This window comes from Moschus berezovskii, chromosome 3 (assembly GCF_049115385.1).
Source record: "Moschus berezovskii isolate FMDL1 chromosome 3, NW_MosBer_1.0, whole genome shotgun sequence".
NCBI classification, from domain to species: Eukaryota; Metazoa; Chordata; class Mammalia; order Artiodactyla; family Moschidae; genus Moschus; species Moschus berezovskii.
Window position 1 is genome coordinate 116412214 of NC_142462.1, and position 16652 is coordinate 116428865.

The following is a 16652-nucleotide window of genomic DNA, read 5'->3' on the forward strand; positions in this document are numbered from 1 at the left end:
CTTCTCCTCCTGCTTTCAATCTTTCCCAGCATCAGAGTCTTTTCCAAAGAGTCCGCTCTTCGCATCAGGTGGCCAGAGTATTGGAGTTTCAGCTTCAGCATCAGTCTTTCCAACGAACACCCAGGACTGATCTCCGTTAGGATGGACTGGTTGGATCTCCTTGCAGTCCAAGGGACTCTCAAGAGTCTTTTCCAACACCACAGTTCAAAAGCATCAATTCTTCACCCTCAGCCTTTTTCATAGTACAACTCTCACATCCATACATGACTTAAACTATTCTATTAAAATTAATAGTTTCTTTTTCAGTTTCTTTTAAAATTACATATGGGGCTCCCTGGTAAGGAATCTGCCTACAATGCAGGAGACCCAGGTTCAACCCCTGGGTCGGGAAGATCCCCATTCTGGCCTGGAGAATTCCATGGATAGAGGAGCCTGGTGGGCTACATACAGTCCCTGGGCTGGTAGACACGACTGAGTGCCTTTCACTTCACTTCACATGGGGCTCACACCATATTTCTACTGGTCATTGTTGGTCGAGGTATCACCAGGTTCCGGCGATGATTTCATGTCCTAAATAGCCCTCTAATCTGTCCACCTTGTCCATCTCCACAAACCTTCCCGTTGCACCTGGAGCTCTACCGTAGCCTCTGAACTGGCCTGACCACATCTGCACTGGACCTTCCTGTTATTTTCCACATTGTCCCAAGATATCCAGCCTTGGGAGGTTTTCAAAGCTCTCAAACCTTTTCATGCTGTTCTTTTCAACCTGAAACTGCAGCAGTGCCCTGCTCTTCTCAGAACAAAGACAGACTCCTTCGGCATGACCCGTTTCTCTGCACAGCCAGCCACCCCTCCGGCTCCCTGGCAGTGCATGCTTGTACCTCATTCTCAGACACCCAGGTCACACTTGCCTCCCTCGGTGTAAGCAAGGGGCAGGTTGTGCTCACAGCCATCACAGGGCTCCCAAATGCTGCCCCTCCCCCTCTGTCTGGTCAGCTCCTCCTTATCTTGCTGATCTCAGCTTGGACATCCCTTCCTTGAGCTCCCCAAGCATGACACATCTCCCAGTTACGTGCTCTATCACTTGCGTCATCTATTTTTCCCCTGAAGGCCTTGGCAGTTTTACATTTTGCTTGTGATTATTTGGTTAACATCTCCCCTGGTCAGCTCCCCAAGGGCATGGACTCTTCATGAGAGCTTACGATCCTATTCTGGTTTTGCAAGTGTCCCACACATAGTAGATCCTCAATAAATACTTTTTGAGTAAACAAGTGAATGATCCAAGATGTTCTAAAAAGCCTTTAAAGAAAGGGAAGTCGCTCAGTCGTGTCCAACTCTTTGCGACACCATGGACTGTAGCCTACGAGGCTCCTCTGTCCATGGGATTTTCCAGGCAAGGGTACTGGAGTGGGTTGCCATTTCCTTCTCCAAAAAAGCCTTTAAACTTTACCAAATGCAGGGTCTCCCTTGATCTAGTATGAGATTTCAGTGGTTCTGGAGCTCTGTTTCAGTCAGAAAATGTATATGAGGTCCTGGCTTGATGGTAGGCAGTCTGCCAGACCTCCTAAGCTGCTGGGACTGAGTAGGTTGCTCCGTGGCATGAATGTCTTCTGGAAGCATCTCACACTTGGTCGACAAAGGCCTGTCTCCAGCTTTCTCAAGCAAGTTGGGAAGCTTTGGAAGGGAGCCATCTGCTGCTCTAGGTGGATCCCCTTCCCTTTTTTTTTTCTGAAACTGAGGGTCCATTTGGCACACTCACCACATGTCTGGATGACAAGGGCAGGAACAACTAAATGGGTAGCAAGAAGGTGCCCGAGGAAGCTCTTGCAAGCTGAGGGTTGGCTCAAGGGCACTCACTTCCTGCATCAGGGCGGGCTGGTGGGTTTCTTTACATTAGGACCACCGTGTTAAAGGAAGTGCGGCCAGGTGGAGGAGCCACTGGAGAAAGCTAAGGACGTCTCATCTCAAGCAGCTAGATTGTCTGTCTATATTTAACCTTCCCACTCACTGACATGTTTACTTCCTGTAGTGACTTCTTCGGCTATTTTCAGTGATAAACAATCGAGCTTCTCACCCTGGCTCTCTCTGAATGTTGGCTCTCCCTGGGTTCTCGGTGCCAGCAACCTGCCTGTGCTGCTGTGGGTGCCCTGGGTCTCTTTTCCTGTCTGCCCTTCCCATTTCCCTCAGCTGCTGACTCTTCGCCATCTGACCATCTGCTTTGCTCTGCCCCCCACAACCACCACATATTTCTGGCTGGCTGATGCTTGCAGAGTCTCTGGGTGCCCATCTGGCTCGACCTGGGGATGTATGGAGATGTCCCTGCCTCCTCTGACCTCTGTTTTCTAAACACCCTATGCAGGTTTGGCTCCCCTGGTCCTGGAATCCTCCCTGCTGCTCAGACCTGGTGGGATAATAATAACAATGAGGTTTAAACAGTGAGGAGATGTTGGAAAAAAATAAAAAATAAAAAAAAAAAATAAACAGTGAGGAGGCCACTCAGCTATTGCAATTGGTGTAGCCACGTGAAGCCAGCAAATGGGTGGGTGAAAACTTTGTAATCTAATCTTAATACTTTATTATGCTAAAATATCTATTTAAGTGTTTCTACTCTAAATGAAGAATGCCTAGAAGGAAGGGATTGGGCTTATTTATCTTTATATCCTGTGTCCTGTAATAAAGATGCTATTGGTAAATGTTGGTTGAACTGAGGTTTGGGAATGGAAGAGAAAAGTGCACAGAGGCTGATGTTCTGATGTCGGGAAGAAAGGAGTAAAAGCAGGGTATTTGTGGTTTTAAGTTCATCCCTTCCGTAGTAGAGGTGGGGGTAGGGTAGGGGATGTAGGGTGGGTACCCCTGCGCACCGCAGGAAGCTGCTCTCCCTTGGCTTTGCCACAAAGATCCTGGGTGTTTCTGGGGGCTTCACCCGCCCCCATTCTCACTCCCACCCTACCCTCCATCATGCCTGAAGTCCCACGGATTCTTTTGTCCTGACAAGCAAATGCAAGTGGGACCAAGAGAGGAGTAAGTTTGGGAGGAAGTGGGAAAGCTGCTGACCACAGTTCCCAGTGTTCAATGGGAGGAAACACTATGCCATAAGCAAAAAGAGATGACAGCTCTGTCATTTCTCTTCTTTCTTTTCCTTTTTTTAAAATGATGGAAGTAATACTTGTTCATGGAGAAAAGGACAGTTATAAAAGCCTGTTGTTGTTTAGTCACTCAGTGTGTCCAACTCTTTTGTGACCCCATGAAGTGTAGTCCACCAGCTCCTCTGTCCATGGGATTCTCCAGGCAAGAATGCTGGAGTGGGTTGCCATTTCCTTCTCCAGGGGATCTTCCCGATGCAGGGATCAAACCCGAGTCTCCTGGCAGGAGCTTCCCTGGTGGCTCATATGGTAAAGAATCTGCCTGCAATGCGGGAGACCTGGGTTTGATCCTTGGGTTGGGAAGATCCCCTGGAAAAGGGAATGGCAACCCACTCCAGTATCTTGCCTGGAGAATCCCATGGACGGAGGAGGCTTGTGGGCTACAGTCCGTGGGGTTACAAGGAGTTGGACATGGCTGTGTAACTAACACTTTCACTTTCACCTGGGTAGCCCAAAACCTCTGCCTTCCTCCACTTCTATATCCTAACACCAACTAATGTTAGCAACTCTTTGAGAGGGAGCTGGAAATGTTCTATTATAAACATATATATTTGTATGATATATAATTATATATTGTATAGTATACTATTATATAAATATATCATACAAATATATATGTATATATGATATATATCATACAAACATATACATACATACATATCTCACATATACATAACATGTGTATATAAACACATGCAGATGGACAGATTGGCAGACAGATACAATTTCACGGAAAAAGAAAATGGTGGCTCAGGGAACTGAAGTGAAGGATGGAGTTGGAGGTTGACCTGAAGAGGGTGTCCATGTACCTGGCTGGGGCTCCCCAGTGAGCAAGTGATGCACCGCAAGGTTATGTAAGTAGGGAGTGGGGGTGTATTCAAATAATTATATACTTGCATTGCAAAAATCTTTTGCAGTTTAGGAGGTGGGAAGTCTAACATCCAGCTGGCCTCAGTTTCCTTAACTGAAAAATGGGATAATGTACATTTCTCACGGGTTTATTTTGAAGATTAAGTGGGGTAACAAGTACTGTGCCTAGCACCCCTCCTAAACTTGATCTGTGTGTGCTTTTGTTGCTGTTGTTGCGATGGTTGCTGTACTTGCAGGCCTAGCACAATGCTCGGCACATGTTTGATCCTCTGCCCATCTGTAGTCCACATACAGTAAGAACCTTGTGATTGCATTCCTCTTTTCATTTAGGAATTTCTTTTTTTTTTTTCATTGTCCTTATTCTTTTTTTTTTTTTTTCTTTACTGCCTATAACTTCTTACTTTATGTTGTGAGACCTTGAAGAAAACTTTCTGGCACCTGATGGATATAAATCCTTGGAGGTGTGTGGAGATATTTCAGATAGCAAAGGTGCCTGCCCATTTTCTTACTTCCTCTCTCTTGCCTTGCTCCAAGCTGTTGGAAATGATTAGGTGGGAACATCTACTTACTTGCCAGAGGAAGAAATGTTGTTGAAGCTGAAGCTCCAATACTTTGGCCACTTGATGCGAAGACCCGACTCTGGAAAAGACTCTGATGCTGGGAAAGATTGAAAGCAGGAGGAGGAGGGGGTGTCAGAGGAGGAGATGGTTGGATGGCATCACTGATTCAGTGGCACAAATTGGAGCAAACTCCGGGAGACAGCGAAGGACAGGGGAGCCTGGCGTCTTGCAGTCCATGGGATTGCAAAGAGTTGGACACAACTTATGACTGGACAATAACAACATCTACTTACTCACTACACTGTTACACATGTTACCGGAGGAGATCAATTAGAATCTCTTACTTAAGAAAAATACCTAAAACTCATTAGTACTGCTCCGACTCATTGTGTACATTTTCTTTATTTAGGTTGTGTACATTTTAAAAGCATTGACCTTGCAGCTCCACTTGAGACATCATGACCTAGTGAGTCTGCCCTTCTGAGATACTCTGTGTACTCCTTGTATTTAGAATGCTTGGCTTTACACTCTTAGCTTTAATATTCTGCATCCCGAATGCTCTTAGTTGTCAGTAAAATTGAGCCTGCCTACGCACTCTTCTATTCTTGATTTATAAATAGGTTCAGCTGCCTAACAATGAAATAGACTATATTTTGCAACATGCACATTCCTTAAGGAGATAGAGGGCAGATGGCTTTTACTCTTATGATGCTATCTGGAAACCATCCTCCTAACTTTCCTAAGTGCGTATGTTTTGAAGGATTGGCAAGGAGACTTTTGCTCTCACAGGAAGTCTAGTATCAAATTTCTAGCAAATCTTCACAGGGACAGGCCAGGACCAGCTTATGCTGGTCAGAGAAGGTCTGCGCTGCATGCTTGTATTAAACATGGCTACACATGCTTGTGGCTGTGAGGAATACCAGTGACAAAGGCAATAAGACACCGAGAAAAGAAAGATCAGTGGGATCTGAGGAGACAAAGATGTAGTCCTTAGGTAGAATCAAATATCTGAGAAGGTTGAAGGAAGGTGAAGGCATGCACATACCAAGGCCCATGAGAGATGTCCCTGGCAACCTAGAAGAGGACCTATGGGGGAAATGGCGTCAAGATAACCTGTCAGAACTGAGACTTGAATAATAATACGGGGTGTTATACAGCACTTTCAGATATAATATTTATTTTTCCATATAATGGGCTTCCCTGGTGGCTCAGACAGTAAAGAATCTGCCTGCAATGCAGGAGACCCTGGTTTGATCCCTGGGTCAGGTAGATGCCCTGGAGAAGGGAATGGCAACGCACTCCAGTATTCTTGCCTGGAGAATTCCATGGACAGAGGAGATTGGCGGCCCACAGTCCATAGGGTCTCAGTTGGACATGACAGAGCAACTAACACCTTCACTTTCACTTCCATGTAATACAATGCATGCTGTGCTGTGCTAAGTTGCTTCAGTGGTGTAATGCAATGAGTGCTGGGATTAAGTATCATCACTTTTTCTTTTGTTTCCGTGGAGAAAATTATGTGAAGAGAAGGAAAAGACTTGTCCCTTAGTTGGGGCCCTCCAACTGGGTCTCAGCCCCACGCCTCATTCAGCTCTCCTATATCCAGGGTTACCCAACCCGGATGTAGTGGGTGAGGAATTAGATCAGACATCAGAGCCCTCAAAGACTCTAGTCTACCTGCTGCAGCCTACTGGGCATGACCCTGGGCTGAAGTCCTAAGTTCCCAGCCTGTTTTCTCACAGTAAATGTAAGGGGTGAGTCTGGACAATCTCTAGAGTGTAGCCCAGAGGCTGGCTGACAGTAGGGTGTAGCCGATTCGGAGGGCCAGGGACTGTAAATACTGAGTAGCTTGTGCAAACGGGGACTGCCTTAGATGGCAGTAAAGGCTGGGAACAGAGTCCAGGGTGAGGCACTGGACTCGCAAAACTCGGGAATCCCGTTTGCAGGTAGTGAGTGTGGCAGAATTCAGTTGGCGATTTGGTTAAGTTTCCACGTTCAGTTGAAAAAAGGAAAAAAGAAGGAACATAGGTCTGTCCCTTTCCTAGCACCTGGGGCACAAGATGGCTGAGAAATCCCGTCGGACCAATGGGGGGCTCCACCGAGCACAGTCTGCGAGGGCCGCCCCCACCGCGCGCAGCTTCCTAGAGGGTCGGTCCTGGTGGGCGCTGAAGAACCGGCAAAGAGGGGTCGCCCGCGCCCACGTCCGTCCTCCCAGCCCCAAGTGTGCGGGGGCCGCCCGCGCCTCCGCCCCGCTCCCCCCATCGCCATGGCCTTGCCTCGCCCGCCTCGACTCCGATCCGCTGGCGGGGGCGCGGGTGATAAGAATTCCTAGAAGCCTTAAGTAGCTGCCCGGGATGTGAAGTTAGGATTCCCCCAAAGGATCGCTGCGGTGCGCACTCACCCACCCCCCACTCCCCACCCCTACCCCAGGTCACAGAGAACGCCTCTCCCCGTCCACCTAGAAGGCCAGTCCCATCCCAGTCCTGCCAGTCTGGGCTGCGCCGGAGGGGATCTGGGCCGCGGGGCTAGCGGCTGGGTGGGAAGGCGGAGGAACAGCTGGAGGTGGCAGGGAACCGCAGGCCGGGCGAGGAGGGGGCCGGGCCGGGGCGGAGGGGCCCCGGGGCCGCTTGGGCACCTCTGGGGCAGCCGCCCGACCTCCGCCGGCTTAGCCCGGAGTGGGGACAGTGAGTCAGATCTCGGGCACCCTCGGGTCGGGCGGGGAAGGAGGGCAAGTCAGGAAATGACATCAGAGGCCTGTGTTTGGGGAGGGGGTGGTCGGCGCCCGGCCGGGGCGGCGGGGACCGAGGGGCCCGCCTGCAGGGGCGGGGGCCGGGCCGGGGGCGGGAGCTGGGGCGGGAGGACAGAGCCGCGGCCGGGGGCCGCTCGGGGCCCCTTCCCGGGGGCGTTCCGCGCCGCGGCCGCCGCCCCGCCTCTCCCCGCCCCCTCTCCGGGCCGCTCCTTGTATGGTCTGCGCGCCGCGCTCTCCCCGCCCTCTCCCTCCCGCCGTCTTCCCTGCGTCCCTCCCCGCCCGGCTGGACCGGGACGCAGAGTCCGCGGACTCGGCTGCGAGGCGGCCCCGGGCAGACGCGGCGCGCACGCTCCGGCCCGCGGTGAGGCGCGGGGAGCCGCCCGGCGGCCGCCCGCGGGGTCGGGGAGCTGGGGCGCGGGGGGGAGCCGGGCCGCGGCGCCGGGGGCGGGGGGCCGGTCCTCTGCCCGGCTGGGCGCTGCGTAACCCCGGCTCCCCCCGCCCCCCGCAGCCCGGCCTGGCCATGGCGGCCCCCCGCCCGCCTCGCGCGATCTCCGTCTCGGCTCCGGTGTTTTACGCCCCGCAGAAGAAGTTCGCCCCGGTGGTGGCCCCGAAGCCCAAAGTGAATCCTTTCCGGCCCGGCGACAGCGAGCCGCCTCCGGCCGCTGGGGCCCAGCGCGCACAGATGGGCCGGGTGGGCGAGATCCCCCCGCCGCCCCCAGAAGGTAGGTGGCCGGGCTTGGGGGCTGGACCTCGGCGGGCGCCGGCCTGAGCGGGGAGGGCTTTCGGGAATTCGGGGGACGTCTGGAAGGGTTGCGGCGGAGGGGGCTGGGCGCAGACACCCAGTCCCAAGCAGATGTTCTTAGCTCATCGCGGAGCTCGTGGCTGGGAGCCAGGACTCCTGGGACAGTTCCAAGTCCCCTCGCCTGGGGGTGGGAGGCGGGAATGTGGGGCACGCGTGTTCCCCTCTGGGTCCGTTTTCCGAAGTGAAAGGGGAGATGCACCCCTCCTTTCCTGACCCGGGGCTCTCAGGGCGCCCTGCGAGCACTCCCCCCCAACCGCCTTTACTTTCTTTCCCGTACGCTCCGGGACCCACGAGAGACTTCTTGGGTTAGAAGTTAGGGGTTAGAACCGCTTCTTCAAGGAGGGGAACTTGACGAAGGGTCGGGGGGCCCCGACTGACCGCCCTCCGTCTCCTTCCAACCCCAGACTTTCCCTTACCGCCTCCTCCGGTGGTCGGGGAGGCAGACGACGCCGAGGGCGCCCTGGGAGGTGCCTTCCCACCTCCGCCGCCCCCGATCGACGAACCGTTTCCCCCCGCGCCTTTGGAGGAGGAGATCTTCCCTTCCCCACCGCCCCCGCTAGTGGAAGAGGGAGGTCCCGAGGCCCCCACCCAGTTCCCATCGCAGGTACGGAGGCCCGGGAAGGGCAGCTACAGCGGTCACATCCCCAGGGAAGAAGAAGGAGGGTCCTTTTCTGCCGACTTTGGCGGCATCTCTGCCCTCCGGGAGGGCAGGGTGGCGGTGGGGAACTGAGATGGGGCGCTCTGACCGCTGTCCCTCTAGCCCAGGGAGAAGGTGAGCAGTATTGATCTGGAGATCGACTCCCTGTCTTCGCTGCTGGATGACATGACCAAGAACGATCCCTTCAAAGCCCGGGTAAGGGGCTGGAGAGCAGGGAAGGCAGGGCAGGGAGGAAGGGCGTGGGTCTGGAACTCCCACCAAGGGTCACAGCCTCCTCTAAGGCACTTCTCTCCCTCTGCCTCCCTTCACAGGTGTCATCTGGATATGTACCCCCGCCGGTCACCACTCCATTCATTTCCAAGTCCAATACTAAGCCTGCAACTGGGGGCACAGCACCCCTGCCTCCCTGGAAGTCCCCTTCTAGCTCCCAGCCTGTGTCCCAGGCTCAACCTCAGAGCCAAACACAGTTCCATGTTCAGTCCCAGCCCCAGGCCAAACCCCAGGCCCCTTCCCAGCCTGTTCCTTTGGCCACCACCCAGCCTCGGGGGCCCCCAGCCCCATCTCCAGCCCCTAAGTTTTCTCCGGTGACTCCCAAGTTTCCCCCTGTGGCTTCCAAGTTCAGCCCTGGAGCCCCAGGTGGACCCGGGTCCCAGCCCCATCAGAAGTTGGGGCCCCCTGAAGCTCCCTCTTCCACTGGCACAGGCTCCCCTCAGCCCCCCAGCTTTACCTATGCTCAGCAGAAGGAGAAGCCCCAAGTGCAGGAGAAGCAGCACCCAGTGCCCCCACCGACTCAAAACCAAAATCAGGTGAGGGATGAAGGGAGACTGGGCTGATTCCCCGGGGGCTGGAGGCCAGGGATGCAGGGAGACGAGGCTGAGCCCTGGGGGCTGGAGCCAGGGCTAAGTCTGGGATCCTGCGCCTGAGTGGGGTATGGGGTGGTGGGATAGTTTTCAGCCTCTAGGGTTGGATGGTGGAGAAAGTGCTTCTGGGGGAAAGCCTGGCAGGGTTTGAGGCTGGGTGGGGCCTGACTGGGAGTGAGGTGAGCAACACAGACTGTGAGTTAGGGGGAGGATTTAGTGCACATTCCCCTTTGCTCTGCCCCAGAAAGTTAAAGAGAAGGATGAGATCATCAGCAGTCCAACTTCAGATCTTGAGTTAATCTCTGCTCTTCTACGCGCTTTCCCTGCTCGAGGGCCCATCTGGTGATAAGAGCCACTGGCAATAAATGCTGGTAAACACTGGCTGAGGCAGCCAGCTACTGCTCAGTGCCAGGCACTGTGCTCTGTACTCAGGAGGGAAGAGACCTCAAAGAGCTTGAGCCTAAGGGAGTCAGGGCCTGTAACAGAATTCCTCGCTCACAAGACCCCAGGCAAGTTAGGTGAACTTTGAGCCTCAGTTCGCTCCCTACCTTCACAATGGTGATGAGGATTACCTGAGCCAGAGCTGATGCTGGGGGTCTGCATTGAGCACGTGAATGCTCAAGATAGAAAAGTTAATTATCACTCCTGTCTGGCCATTCGCGCCTTGCAGTTCAGGAGACTGATCTTCTGGGTTTAAGGGATCTTGCCAGATACCTGGTCCAAACAACCATGGAGTTAACTGACAGCATGGATTTCTCTGTGTGTGTGTTTGTGTGCGCAAGACACAGTGTAGGAAGAGATGCCAAGTGCCAATGAGTTTTGCAGAATTCCATTGTTAAAACTCCAAACAGGGAGCCAGTGTGGAGGCCGGCACGTTAGGAAAGGCATCAGGGTGCTGGTGTGCCTTTTAATGATGGTGGGATTTAAGAATCCAGAGAGGAGAAGGGAGGGCATTCCAGTGGGAACAGCACGAGCAAAACTCAAGGGCACAGATACGCCAGGAGTGTCTGGAGGACAGAAAGTGGAAGGCCCCTGGGGGGAAATTGTAGAGCTATACTTAGAGAGGTGGGTGGGGATTTGGGGTTGGGTCAGCGGGGATGAAATAGTGCACCCAGGAAGCCTGGGGGTCCTGGAGAGGCTGTCTGAGTAGAGGTGTGGCTGCATCCGGAGGTTTTGGGGAAAGTTTTTCCAGCAGAGGTGTGGACTAGATGCGGGAGGTCAGTGATGCGTGGGGGTGAACTCCTGGGTGATGGTAACACTGGCAGAAATGAAAAATATGGCCCAGATCAGAGAGCTTTTATAAAGGAAGCGTCTCCAGGCTCAGTAGCTGATAAGGAGTTGGAAAAGGATGGGAGAGGAGTTTAAAAAAAAAAAAAGCCCGGATGTGTTGGGGAATGACAGCGTTGCTGACAAAATAGAGAAGTCCAGAAGGGGAAATGGTGTGGACGGGAAGGGGAGGGTCCGGCTGTCAGCATGTTGAGCAACGGGTTCCAGGAGGATCTCCTTTCAGCTGAAACTCATTCAGTCAGAAAGGGGTGGGGGTGGCAGGAGAGGGCCAGGGCGAGAGGTGTGTGAACGCACTGTGGTCGTGTGCAGTGTGTGTGTGTGTGTGTGTGTAGGGTTGACATTAGGGGAGGAAGGCTCAGGTGTGTGTGTGTGTGAACCAGGAGGAAGAAGCCTGTGGAAGAGAGGGCTTGGGGTCCCTGAGAATTGGAAGCACCGTTGGTGCCAGCTCCACCCTCAGGGCATTTCCAGCCCAGAGACCTTGATCGGAGTGGCCGCAATCAGGCTTTTGTGATGAGGGAGCTTGGGCTGGCCGACTTCCAGCTCCTGGGTCACGTAGGAGGTGAGGTCATCTGAGAGCGAGGGGGCAAGGCCACGGCGGGCTGGAGGCGATGGAAGGGTTTGGAACAGCTGCTCTGGGGCAGGCAAGACTGGGAACCCGCAGCAGCCAAATGCCAGCCAGCCATGCCTGGATGGAGGGTGCGAGGCCCCGCAGTGTTTGGTGAACTCCCTCTGCAGTCTTCTCCCCACCTACTTTCTGCAGCTGGGAGGCAGAAACAGGAAGCGGGCGGTGGCGTGGGCCCAGGGTTGATTGAGATCGGACTAGATAAGCAACAGTAGCCGACTGGTGGCAAGGGTGGCTGTGAGAGCCTTGTGGAAATCAATGGTCAAGGGAACTGGGCTTGCGGGGAGGCCAGACGGAAGGAGCGGATACAGAAGGCATGTGGGAGAGGGTTGGAAGTCAGAAGTGCCAAGGTTTTTCCAAGCAGGTTCCTTCAGGAGGTGAGAATGGGAAACGGGGAGGAGGTGGGATCAGGAGGTCGAGCCCAAGGTCTTAGAGGTGGTGACCAGTAAATCTCAGGTCCAAGAGGTCCCACCGTGGAAGGTGACTGAGCTGGAGGGATGTTTGGAGCTGTTGGAGTTGAAGAGGCCTGAGTGCCGTGTGTGTTGAACCTGGGACGTCGGTGCTGGCAGGCAGAGAGGGGGAACAGTGGCTGGATTGTGTTGTGGAGGAGCATGGATACCCAAGGGGAGCTGATACTTCCAAAGAACGGAAGAGGCATCTAAGTGGCACCAGAGAGCAGGGCTGGCTGTATCCGCTTCCTCTGTCCCCAAGATGCCAGGAGGGGAAGACTGGGAGCCGAAAAGGTGAAGCTTACGTAGAAGAAGGGGCTTGCAGGAGACTCCCACAGTCAGTTAAAGATAGGAGGAGGCCAGGGAAAATGGCTGAGAGCTGGAACGTCTATAGCGGATGCAGCTCTTGATGCAGACAGGTGTGAGGGTGGTGGAGCCAGGGCTGGGGGCAAGGTGACCATGGGAAGAGGGAACTGGGTGGCTTTGAGGTCCCCATTTAGGGACTGAAGGTGTTGGCAGGTAGAGCGTTCAGTGGTGGGGCCACAGTCCTGGGTGGACTTAGCAGTGGAGACCAACTCGGCACTCCTGGGGGACCATGTCATGGAGATGCTGCTACACGTCCCCCGTGGGGCCTCCTCCCGGGATGTCTCAGGGTTACTGGCCCTGCCGACCCCCTAACTTCACCCCCACCCCCAATCTGCAGCTATCTCAGGACCCCCTGAACAGGAGGGGCGGGCTGGCCGGAGAGGGGCCACTGGAGAGGGCCCTTCTCTGAAACCTCCTGGGGAGGGCCTGGGGTCAGCCAGGAACACCCCTCGAGGGAGGGACCCTGGGACCTCTGCATGGGAACTGGGGGCTGGGCTCCTGCAGACGGCGCTGGGGTTTAACCTGACTCCCGCTGTGTTGTACCCTCACGCTGACAGGGGCTGCCGGGCAGCCGGCGGGACGGGTAGGTGTGTGTGTGCTGCGCGGGGTTACACCTGCCACCGCGCGCCGGTCTCTCCGTGGGGGCCGTGTCCTAGCATGCTCTGTGGGGTTGACGCGTGGCCTGGCGTGCTTGGTGCTTCCGTGACCTGAGCTGCTGTGTGCGTGGCCTCCGTCCGCTCAGTCGTTCCGGCCTGTCTGTGTGTTCTGGCAAAGCGGGTGGCAGGGTCATCCTTGTCCCCTGATTTGTGTGGTGCTGGGGGGTCGGTCGGGGAGGGAGGTTGAGCTTTGGGGGTCCCACCAACCTGAGTATCTGGAAAACAGGAGACGGGGCGGGGGGCAGGATTAGTCCTTTACGGGGAGAAAGCAGAGAAGCCAGCTGGGGTGGGTTCTTGGAGGGCGGTGACCCTTGAGAGAGAGAGAGGGCATGAAGAAAGTGTCGGGATTTCAGGTGCGTCCCGCTGGGGCCCCGGGGCCTCTGACACTGAAAGAGGTGGAAGAGCTGGAGCAGCTGACGCAGAAGCTGATGCAGGACATGGAGCATCCTCAGAAGCAGAGTGTGCCGGTCAATGGTGAGAACCCACTGCCCCGCCTGGAGGGACAGCCCCTCCGTTTCCAGGCTGTTCCCAGGCCTGCGGCTCCCGGCCCCATCTGTCTGACGCCAGCTGACCCCTGGCGAGCTCTTTTTGTGCTCTCTCTCTTGTTTCATCTCCATCCTCTCCGGCCTCTCCAGAGTCCTGTGGCCGGTGTCACCAGCCCCTGGCACGTTCGCAGCCCGCGGTTCGCGCGCTGGGGCAGCTCTTCCACATCACCTGCTTCACCTGCCGCCAGTGTGAGCAGCAGCTCCAAGGCCAGCAGTTCTACAGCCTGGAGGGGGCTCCGTACTGCGAGGGCTGCTACACTGTGAGTCCTGGGTTGGGTGTGGGTGAGGGGCGGCACTCGGGGCTCAGCCAGGGTTGGGGCGGGCGCAGGGCAGACAGCTGGCCCTGGGGTGCCGGTTCCCTGCCCCACTCCAGCTGCTGCCCACCCCCTCTGCAGGACACCCTGGAGAAGTGCAGTACCTGTGGGCAGCCCATCACCGACCGCATGCTGAGGGCCACAGGCAAGGCCTACCACCCGCAGTGCTTCACCTGTGTGGTCTGTGCCTGCGCCCTGGAGGGCACCTCCTTCATCGTGGACCAGGCCAACCGGCCCCACTGCGTCCCCGACTACCACAAGTGAGGATCGCCCCCCGTCCACCTCCAGGCCCTTCTCTGGGTGCCAGCGATGGTTTGTCTGGGAGCCAGGCTGCCCCTGACCTCAAGACCACTCTGCAGTCTCTGGGGCTTGCTTGCCATCCCCACCTCCTGTCTGTGGCTAGCAGGGACCGATTCATCTGGACTTGGCTGTCCAGTGGCCTTTGGCCTGCTGGCTCGTCCCCTTACTCAGCCCCTGGCTCTCTGAGGTTTCTTTCGGGTGTGGTCTTGCATTCAGGGCTGGGCCTGAGTGACTTCATTTCACCTGTATGGCATTCTCAGAGCGCCTTTGGCGTTTAGCTGTTTGGAGCTCCGGGCTTCCCCTTAGAAACGGTGTTTACAAGATAGCTACTTTCTGAGGCCAGCGGCAAGGTTCCCATGATAGAACCAAAGGACGGGAAAGCTGCAAGCTCGGACCCCCACCTCCGAGTGTGAGTGGGGTGTAGGTTTCCAGGGCTCCATATCCCTCTGTGCCCACCCCCCCCAGGAACCGGGCCCAGGCACGCATGTGACAGGGGTTAGCGAGGGCCGGGGGTCTGGGTTGGGGTCCCGGATATGGGGTCCTCTGGGAGTGCTTTGGGCAGGGGCTGCAGTGCGTGTGGTGGGTGTGGGGAAGGACTTGGCCACGGTTCCTGGGGAGAGGTGGGACGTTCCGATGAGCAGCCAGCCTTTGGCCTTTCTTTTGAGCCTCCTCCACCGAGGGTTGTGGAGCAAGATGTGCAAAGCCGTCTGCCATCTCATTTCCCTGCGATCGGGCGGGGTTAGCGCCTGGCGCCCGGTCCTGACGCACACCGGCTTTCCGCCCCGCAGGCAATATGCCCCCAGGTGCTCTGTGTGCGCGGAGCCCATCATGCCGGAGCCTGGGCGCGAGGAGACCGTGCGCGTGGTCGCTCTGGACAAGAACTTCCACATGAAGTGCTACAAGTGCGAGGTCGGCTGCACCCCCCGCCCCGAGCCCCTCGGGGATGGGAGGTTGGTGGGACGCTGCTCACGGGTCAGGCGGGGCACGGTGCTGGCTTGCAGGACCCGGGTGCTGCAATTTTGAGGGTGGGCAGTGGAGGCGCCCACACCCCCCCCCGCGAACAGGAGTCCTTGGCTTCAGGATGGCGGTTTGGGGTTCTCTGTGAGGTCACTGAGTGATACAGCAAGGAAAGGGGCCGACCCACGGGAGGGAAGGGTGCGGCTTTGTCATGGGAGGTTGGGGGTCTCTGCGAGGTTAAAGGAGTCGGAAGAGAGGTGAGGGAGGTGGGAGACGCTCCACTGGAAGCAACCACTGCCCATCCTGGGGGAGAGTCCTGGGGCATAAAACTGTGGGTGAGAGGGTTGGGGATAGGAGTTGGGGGCGGCTGTGGCTGGGCCGATGCAGAGAGAACAGGGATGAGCCGTGACACGTCTGGCCTCCCGATGTAAAGATGGAGGTGGGGCGCGTGGGTGGGGGGCCTCCCGGCCAGTGCTCTCTCTTTGCTTCTCCCAGGACTGTGGGAAGCCTCTGTCCATTGAGGCGGATGACAACGGCTGCTTCCCCTTGGATGGCCATGTGCTCTGCCGGAAATGCCACACCGCCAGAGCCTAGACTGAGTGAGGACTGGCCCCCTTCTCAGACCGCAAGTCCATTCCCCCATCAGCAGACCGCCCACGATGAGACCACATCCCCTTCAGCCGCCCCACAGTTATTTTTTGACGTCCAGCCCCTCCCTCCATACCAAACCCCACCCCAGTCTCCCTTGTGCCCTGATCCAGGGCCCCTACGTGGCCTCGGGGCTGCAGAGTCCCAGCCCTGGGGTCCAGTCCCCCCAGTCCTGCAGGGACCACCCACCATCGTCCAGGTAACCCCGCCTGAGGGGGCACCGGGCTGAGCACTGCTGCTTGTACTGCTGCACCAACGCCCTCAGCCTGCCCTTGAGCAGCCCCGGCCTCTGCTTGCTAAGGGCCAGGAGATGCCCACACCCGACGTTCTGGAAGGCTGGGCTGGGCTCACCAGCCTGGACATTCCCCCCACGCCCCCAGCCCCAGCCCCTGTGCTGCCAGGTTGTGGCTACAGCTACAAATAAAAGACAGTGTTTTCCAGAAGGCTTAGTAGTTGACTGTTTTGTACCTACAGCCCTTGATGAGGAGATGTTTAATCACTCAGTCGTGTCGACTGACTCTTTGTGACCCCATGGACTGTAGCCCGCCAGGCTCTTCTGTCCATGGATCTGTCCATGGAATTTCCCAGGCAAGAAGACTAGAGTGGATAGCCATTTCCTTCTCCAGGGGATATCCCTGATCCAGGGATCGAACCCAGGTTTCCCTCATTGCAGGCAGACTCTTGTACCATCTGAGTCATTGTGTCTAACTCTTTGTGAGCCCATGGACTACTGCTCACCAGGTTCCTCTGTCCATGGGATTCTCCGGGCAAGAACACTGGAGTGGGTTGCCATACGCTCCTCTAGGGGGATCTCCCATATCCAGGGGTTGAACCCACGTCTCCTGCATTGGCAGATAGATTCTTTA

The 16652-nt window shown here is 56.1% G+C and overlaps 1 protein-coding gene across 1 annotated transcript; it reads left to right on the top strand.

Annotated features, from left to right (window-relative positions):
• Nucleotides 1–7493: 7493 nt before the first annotated feature.
• Nucleotides 7494–16229, top strand: ZYX (zyxin). The gene is made up of 10 exons (XM_055421417.2): nucleotides 7494–7683; nucleotides 7831–8044; nucleotides 8529–8728; nucleotides 8885–8977; nucleotides 9094–9588; nucleotides 13376–13496; nucleotides 13658–13827; nucleotides 13963–14141; nucleotides 14970–15090; nucleotides 15634–16229. Exons 1-10 carry the CDS (start codon nucleotides 7537–7539, stop codon nucleotides 15730–15732), a joined length of 1839 nt encoding a protein of 612 aa, XP_055277392.2. The 5' UTR covers nucleotides 7494–7536; the 3' UTR covers nucleotides 15733–16229.
• The last annotated feature ends 423 nt before the right edge of the window (nucleotides 16230–16652 follow it).

Excerpts from the sequence above, each read along its gene's own strand:
- ZYX (XM_055421417.2), top strand. The coding sequence starts at position 7,537 with ATGGTCTGCGCGCCGCGCTCTCCCCGCCCTCTCCCTCCCGCCGTCTTC. Across the intron at positions 8,978-9,093 it reads ACGATCCCTTCAAAGCCCGG|GTGTCATCTGGATATGTACC; the intron begins GTAAGGGGCTGG and ends CTCCCTTCACAG. Across the intron at positions 14,142-14,969 it reads TGCGTCCCCGACTACCACAA|GCAATATGCCCCCAGGTGCT; the intron begins GTGAGGATCGCC and ends TCCGCCCCGCAG.